The sequence below is a fragment of the Aptenodytes forsteri genome, unplaced genomic scaffold (genome assembly GCF_000699145.1).
Source record: "Aptenodytes forsteri isolate BGI_AS27 unplaced genomic scaffold, ASM69914v1 Scaffold282, whole genome shotgun sequence".
NCBI lineage: Eukaryota > Metazoa > Chordata > Aves > Sphenisciformes > Spheniscidae > Aptenodytes > Aptenodytes forsteri.
In genome coordinates, this window is record NW_008794089.1 from 1,437,424 (window position 1) to 1,445,886 (window position 8,463).

The following is an 8,463-nucleotide window of genomic DNA, read 5'->3' on the forward strand; positions in this document are numbered from 1 at the left end:
GTCCTCAAATAAATACGTATTGTATCCCGAAAAGCCTTTATTAAGGAGCAAAGACGTTACATTAGGTTAGAAATGCCAGAGACAAGCGAGCCTTGGGCTTGAACTTCATCGGGGAAGAAGCAACCATGGCTCAGTGTATGTCAGATCCATGAATGGGTAACAAAACCGGGCCTTACTAAACCACTTGGTGCTAAATGTGAGCAAGTGTCCTCCTTGCTTGCCTGGAGTTGCTGCCCACTCATGCAGTAGACATCTCCGTGGCCTCTAGCCTCTCTTTACACTGCAGCAATACTCCCAAACAGCATGGGAGAGACTTGCCTTCTCTCCACCTACTACTGACAGCTGGTTCCTACAGTGAGTAATTGTCTTTACTTGTCTAAATGATTTCACAAGATTCTGCAAAGCAACAGTAAGCCAAAGCAAGTTGTGAGGGGTTTACTGCACCTGTATCTTCTATCCCATTGGAACCTATTTAAAGTCATAACCTCATGAAATGGTGATACTGTTCTCAGATCCCAATCCTACTAGTTAAATAAAGCCCAAGGAAATTCTCTGTTCTTGTAGGTGTCACACTATCCTGAGTTCCTCAGAGCAGCTCATCTTCCAGGACATGCAAATCAAGAACATTACCTACTTTAAGTTACCAGTGTTTCTTTTTCTTCTTTCAGATGACTGCATTACTAACAAGATAAATGAAGCAAAGTTGTACTTCATGGGCAGCTTAAGTAATCAAGCTTGTAATTTGTCGTTTCTCACAAATGAACAGTGTTTGTTCACTTTATGCCCCCTCAACCCCACTTCATGCAGTGAGTTGTTTTACAAAATATAAACAAAGCTAGTATCATATAGCTAAAAAAATTAATTGCACTTTTTGAAAATTACCACAACCACCATATAATTTGCTACTCCATTGCACTAGTATCTCTCACTACTGAAGTGATTTTATTATTTGAGAAATACATCTCAAAATTACTATTTCCTTAAATTCCACGGATTTTGAATAGAAGAAGATGTAAATTAGTTCTCTGCAGCTTAAAGGTTCCCTTTAAATACTAGATAAAATTTAGTTAAAACTCTAGACGTGCAGTCATCTGAGTATGGCAATGATTTTCTTCAGTGTAGGATTAAGCAGTTTAAAAAAACCTCCACACTCCAAATCATACCACCTTCCCCATTAGAACAGCGTAATATCAAGGTCTATCCACCTACCACTAAGAAAATTATCTAATACTCTAAATAAAGCCTGAGTGCAAAATATTATGCATATTCTTTCAAAATTACACAAAGTCCCATGAATTTTGATTCTCTGTAGGGCTTAAGTATATCAGGGAGCTTTAGAACTGTTCTTAACAGTGTAAAAACTGTCTTTCTCAACTACCAACTTGGTGGCTCATCAAAATGAATCACAATAAACCATTAGACTATGGTATAGACCTACCCTTCTCGTTTCACACAAAGCATGGAGCAATTAAATATTACCACAGAAACGATCACAGGGGCTATGAAATCATCCCTCAGAGAGACAGCCTGAGGAAAGCACTCTCAAAGGAAAATTACAACTGATCATTCTGAAGATTTTTGTCATAAAAGGAGACTATGTACTAATGTATGGTGCTATGATAGCCTAGTGACAGCATTCTCATCTTTCTCAAGGCACACTTATGTTTGTTCTCAAAAGAAAAAGGTGCCACCATTTAATAATAATCAAATCACGCATTTTACCAATTCAAACAGTTTACATTCCTAAAAGCACTGACTGAGGCAACCTTCTACAAGATGACATTCAGAACATCTGACAAATGTACTAACTTCATGTTGCCACCCATTTACAATGTTGGTCCGTAACATGAAGTAAAACCAACACCGCTTCTGAAGTACACACTTCAGTAAAAATACCCCATGTGGTAATGGTTGTCTGTCCTCCTAACGGGGTGGGAGGAAGCGGGCAAAACCCCCTCAACATTTATATCAGTTATCAGGTATCTGAAGGAGAGCACTTTCTTATTCAGAGCACAATAGTTTCCGTACAATGCACAGAACAGTTACTACATTTAAATTATTAAACCACAGGAAAAGATGGAAGATACTGTTTTTTCACTTCCCTTCACCACCTGTAAAATTAGGAAAATTCTACAGATAGAAGTTGTTCAATTATTTAAAAAAAAAAAACAAAACCAAACCAAAGCACACACCCCAAAACCTTAAAACATTTTTTTGTTTGTTTGTCCCATTGTTACCAACTTGGGAGTGAGACAGCATGACTTACTTGAAACTTGCTTGGTTTCAACTACCCTTCATAGGGTGTTCTTTGCTAATCAACTGTTTCTAGTAGAGGAGGCAACTAAGCTACTGCAGTTCATGCTAACCATTTTCTGAAGTACCTACCTGCATTTTATCATATAGAAAACTCCTTTAAATATTTATATAGCATTAAAAAACTGAATTAATGTGTATAAATAGTCCAAATTGAAGACATAGCAATATAAAGTCTCCAGTTTCAGTTCCTAGTTGTTCATTTTCTCTAGAAGAAGAATCGGAGCATGGATTGGTTTTCAGAGTAAAATACTCGAAGTGATCTGGAGGAAGTCTTAATGAACCGTTTGGACACAGCTTTTATTTCTGACATTAGGAAATAAAACTTCATTTATGGCATGCTTCAGAAATTCTTATTTACCTAATGATAACATAAAACGTCAGAAGACAGACATTGGAAAGAACAGATCAATTAGCTTATACACTACTTTCTGCAGACGAACTCATACTTTTTATTTTCTTCATTAGTTATGGCAGGCTAACATGTAACCTGTCAGACAGCGCCCATATGTGCTTAGCCTTACGTACAAGCAGAGTGATCCAGCTATTGCTCCCAGTTCATTATCAACATTTTAACAATCAGACTGCTTTAATAAAAAAATAAAATCAGCAAACAGTAACTTAAATGGCTGCAGACCAGATTATTTCTGCTGAAAAAAAGTACATATATTTATCCTGTTTCTTTGGCGGTAAATTTTGTGTTTCTATATAACCTGAACGACTCTACACATGTAACAAATGTACCGATACATACACCCACACACAGTAATATTCAAGCATCTAGTTCTGCACCTGTAAAATTTGTGATGCATAAATTAAGTGCTCTTTTCATTACTGCACCTTTACAGTTATCTTGCAAGTTGGAAAATACTTTAGCACAATTCAAGGGATAAAGTAATTACATTACATATTCTCATTTTGCTTTGTAAATCCTGTTGATTTTTATTGATGGTGATAAAGGCGTTTAGTTTTCAGTAAGTTATTACTTCCATTATTTCTAACAATATTTCAGGGTTGAAAAAGTGCAATTTCTAGGGCCACAAAAATAACCGAAGTAACAGAAAACAGGTTCTTGAGACACAAAGACCAAGAGGGTCAAGAACCGAGATGCTCAAGTAGATCACAGTTCACCCCTGAAATGGAAGACTGTTCTGCCTCTTTGTGAATGTAAATGATCTTTTACACCAGGTAAAACCATTTTTGGAAGTTACTTAACAATTAAACATTCCAAAGTGAAAAAATTATCCTGTCTACTCAAAATTTAAATTCTTTAAAAGAATGTCTAACGTGAGTTCATCATGGCTGATATGTATGTGGAAAGTTGTCTTTCCTTGACAATAAAGATATGAAATCTCAGCTTTATGCAGATGAACAAGCTATGATTAAAGAGACACACAGACACCTTCCCCCAAAACAATGGCCTTCAAATTTTATTCTTTAGCCTTTTTCAAGCTGTCATTATAACTTTACATTTTGTACAGTATTTTGTGTACAAAGATTCCATGTATCAAGGGAAAGAATTACCTGTAATAAGATTCCATGTATTACAATATTAGGACTGTTGCATTTGCACCCATGATATTTAAAAAAATCTCTCAGACAAACCATGTAGAAATAAGTATGCAAAAACGGCAAACAAAAACATTTAAGTAGCCAAAATTAAAAAGACCTTTGTGTGAATCACACAGTCTTGCTCGGTTTCTACTAGGCTATTGCAGCCAAGTAGTCCTTAACCTCAGTTGGAGTGAGCCTCCTAAAACCAGCTTCATTACAGATGCCAACTTCAATGTTGTCTTCTGTCATTTGCCCTTCAAAGCTCTCCTATTAAAGAAAATATAGTTCAGTGAATCATATCAATGATGTCGTAACAGTAAGAAACTTATTTCTAAAATATTTTGCTAACCTTTAGTGTTAAGATAGCTGTATGAATGGCATCTTCAAGCTCCAAATCTTCATTGTATCTGTAAACAGAAGTTCATGTATTTCAGCATGGAACAAAGATGCTTCCAAGTCCTAATAATCCTCGAGTGTCTAAAAACCCAAAACCTACTAAAATCTTCCTATTTCTCATACAAATATTATTTGTAAGCACTGTGATATTAACAGTTAAAGTTATTATTTGTAAAAAAAAAACTTCACTACTTTTCCTACTGACACTGTATAGAACAATATTTCTGCAAATATGTTGAATATAATGTTTATTGCACTGAAATCATTCTCCATAAACACAAAAGCTGGAGTTTAAATAAAGCAAATTTCCTGTGCCTGCGTAAATAAGAGAACTGGAAGCATCATATCTTAAGTATTTTAAAACTTTGTTCTGATAATCTAGAAGTGTGCTTTTTTTATCTGGCTGTTTTACATGGAACCTGAACAAAACAGATACTTGTCTGAAAGGATACTATCAAATACATTACCTTTTCTCAAGGAATGTTTTCCCATTGACGTAATTTTTTCCCATTGCCGTTGCTTTCCACGCAAAGTATGCTCCCTGTAAAAGCAACATATTAAATTGTTTTGTGTAACTTAGTCATACATTACATATTCCATTACTTGGTAAAAAGTACAGAAGCAATTATGAAAATACTGAATGTTCTGAGAAGATAGGAGACTATTTTGGATCACATTCAGACTAATTTGATATAGAAACATATGCTGTGAAAATGTACAAAACAATTGTATAGGGCCCCACCTATTTTCATCCTCCCACTACTTTGAAAGATGAATTTAGTAAGTCATTAGCATAGTTTTGACTTGGGATTCCTTAAACAAATAGTATGTTTGCCCTTGAGAACGAATACAGTCCCTTCCAACCCAAACTATTCTACGATTCTCTTTCCTGAGGTTCACTCCATATATTCTTCTTTTTTAAGATTAAGTAACATAAACAACTTGTTGCAAATCAGCCATCTGATTTATCTTAGCTACTAATACGATATTTAGCCATCACTTCTATTCTCTCCTCCGGCATGAAGACCATCAGTAGTTCTATGCCTCAATCAAGCTGCCTTACACAAGGCATCTGCATTTTGCTTTTTACATTTGAGCATCAGGTAGTAATTCAAACTTTTGAAGCTTATCAACAATCACTACAGTGACCATGGGGGTGTTTTTTATGTAAAGCGTTACAACTCACGCATGCATCAAAGGGTAGTTTTTCAGAAGTGCAGTGCAAACACAGCAAATAAACTCACTTAAATTAACCACAGTCATTAAATACTAAAGCATATGCATTACATTTCACAATGCAACAGATTTTGGCCTAACTTCCATCCAGTTTAGGGAACAACTATTTGAACAGCATAAGCAGTCAATTTTTTTTTTTTCTGGTACCTGCTGCAGAATGCCACTCTTGCTGGCGCTACCAACTAGGTGGGAAGGCATGAAAAGGGATGGTGATCTCCCTCAAAAACAGCTGCCATCCCTCAAGCAGTACAGGAACATGCAGGCACAGAATGATCCAGGCTTGCTCCAAGCACCTACTGAAATGGCTCATTCTGACTTCTGAAGTTATGTTACGGGATCTTTTGTTCTAGCTCTGCATTCTTCTTCTCATCACAGAAGGTATTTCATGAGCACATATAAAGTTTTAGATGTTTTATAAAAGCAGGAGAATTTACAAACCTAAGATACTTACAGATGGATCCGACTGAAATAAATAGGGCCGCCCTTCATTCCAGCCACATATTAGCAGTGATACACCAAACGGACGAACACCACTACAGGAAAAAAAAAACCAAAACAAAACTAAGAAAAAAAATCACAGTTGATATGTGAAATTTATTCAGTGAAAACCAAAGGTGACTAAGTTATTTTGGATGTGTTAACCTTCCCCCAAACGCTTCCCACCAGCCCAGAGCTGTGATCAGGAATGACTAGTCAACCAACAGTACAAAAACAAAAGTATGCTGCCTGGTCTGACATGTTTGTTTGCAAGACATGAAGACCCTACCTCACCCGCTGCCAGTTAGTGCTCCTCCCGCTGGCCCACTTCCTGTGGACATTCTCCACTGAAAAACTAACTGCCTTTTTGATGCAAAAAATTGAATCACCAGGTAGTTGTTATTCCTTACATTTAAACAACATAGTATTTCTAAGCAACTTCAAAATTCAGTAAACCACATACCCAGATTGCGTGTATTCCTGCATCACAGAAGCAATTCTCTGTACTAGCTGAGCTGTTGGAATGGGCTCATGATAAACCAAGTAATATTGCTGGGCCAGCTTCCGAGCTCTGTGCACAAGTACTCTAAAAATGAAGACAAAATTATTATGTCAAAGAAACTCCAACTAGTTGTTACAACTAGAACTGAAAACTCATAATAAATATTATGCTAAGGAGTTATACATCCAGCGTAACACCAATGTAAGAAAATACAGACTGTGCTGGGTTATCTTTATCAACTGAATAATCTCTGAAATACTTTAACTGTAACTAAGGTTGAATTACACTGCTGTTCATTCCCTACTCATTCTTTAGATAGAAGGTTATTTGACAAGGTATTGAATAAATTAAGAAAAACTTAAAGTGAATTTCCTATACAGTGTAATACAACGTAATATTATGCCATACACTTAGAAAGAAACAGCTAATCACTATCTGTTTCTGTTTCTTACATTTTTTGTATGAAAATGCATCTAAATGGCAACCAAATTAAATTTTTTTAATACCTGTAATCTGGACCCATACCGCTGTACACTAAACCTATATGTTTGGTAATTGGTTCTACTTTGTGGACGCTCCTTTCATCATAAAGGATGGATTTCTGCTTCTTCTCAGTTGCCAACACCACTCCATTTGCAGCTGGAAAGCAGCAAGATTTTTTTTTATATATATTAAACTGAAATTATGAAAAGCAGTCAAAACATAGAACAAGTTTATCGGACTGTAAAGAATTTTGCTCCTCCCTTTTTTAAAAACCCTTCAAGTTTACAATCATGTTAAACAGAGATACTTTGATGAATCCACCCAACACATTGCTTCTCATTTTAAATACTCATACAGCTCCCATAATCGCATTCTGAAGATTCTGAAGCACATATTAATAATTGAGCAGTTGAAGTAACTTTTTGTGTAATTTCTATATATATGGACACACACCTGGAGTAAAAAAAAGTTGTCTACTTCCACCAGCTGAGTGTCTCCAAAATCACCCAAGCAATTTTCTTCTCCTACCATGGAGCTCTATGCTCCCTTCCTTCTTTATAAAAAATTGAGTTGCAGAAAAAAAAAATAGGAAATATAAACCCACTAAAACATATGAAAACCCACTGAAAGAAAAACAAAATATGTAACAGAAGGCAAGATGAAGAAAGACGCAGCACATAGTCCGAACTATTGTAGTTCTCTCAAATGATACTCAGAATCCTGAATCCTTCACTAGAGTAGTTATTTTCTGAACGTACCTTTAATCCCAACCGATGGAGCTCCTGCAGCCACTGCAGCCAAAGCATATTCAATCTGAACAAGCTTTCCAGAAGGACTAAAAAGGAAAATGCAAGAGTAAGCCTAACATAATTATGATATGCTCAAATCTTTCCTACAACAGTCTGATGCTAACTTGCTTTTTTAAGCCTCTTTACAACTAGCATCAGCATATTCTAATCAGAATTTAAAAAAAAAACAAACAAAAAAACCCCACAAGTCTGAAGAGTCATAACAGCTTCTAAAAGAGCACAGAACTCACTGCTGCACAGTGCTACTGGGATACTCACGCAGCACCTGCCTACAACCCTGATGAAAGCTAATGTGTCTCGGATAGGGAGTAGTGACTGGGATGCAGGCTGAAGGAGGACAAGTCCGTTCTCCAACTGTATACCATTTTAAACAAGTTTTCTTGTGGGAAAAATCTTCAGAGTGCATCATGACTTTCTACTGAAATGGCATTATAAGTGTGGTTTGCAAAAGTTTTCAAGACACTGATGTTCACTGCTGAAAGGTATGAGGAAAACATGGATACTCTTTTTGACTGTGGGGGTCTACTACAGGCCACCTGACCAGGAAGACTGAGCAGATGAGGCCCTCTATAGACAGATAGGAGCAGCCTCACGCTCACAAGCCCTGGTCCTCATGGGGGACTTCAACCACCCCAATATCTGTTGGAGGGACAACACGGCAGGGCATAAGCAATCCGGGAGGTTCCTGGAATG

General features: G+C 36.6%; 1 protein-coding gene across 1 annotated transcript in view; it reads right to left on the minus strand.

The window, feature by feature from the left end:
* Positions 1-3,716: 3,716 nt before the first annotated feature.
* Positions 3,717-8,463, minus strand: part of PSMA2 (proteasome subunit alpha 2) — an 8,741-nt gene continuing 3,994 nt past the window's right edge. The window contains exons 2-8 of the mRNA XM_009274851.2: positions 7,720-7,796; positions 6,985-7,117; positions 6,440-6,562; positions 5,951-6,032; positions 4,731-4,804; positions 4,217-4,274; positions 3,717-4,134 (exon numbers count right to left, since the gene is read on the minus strand). Of these exons, the coding sequence (XP_009273126.1) occupies positions 4,018-4,134; positions 4,217-4,274; positions 4,731-4,804; positions 5,951-6,032; positions 6,440-6,562; positions 6,985-7,117; positions 7,720-7,796 (664 nt within the window). The 3' untranslated portion in view covers positions 3,717-4,017. The remainder of the gene's footprint in view (positions 4,135-4,216; positions 4,275-4,730; positions 4,805-5,950; positions 6,033-6,439; positions 6,563-6,984; positions 7,118-7,719; positions 7,797-8,463) is intronic.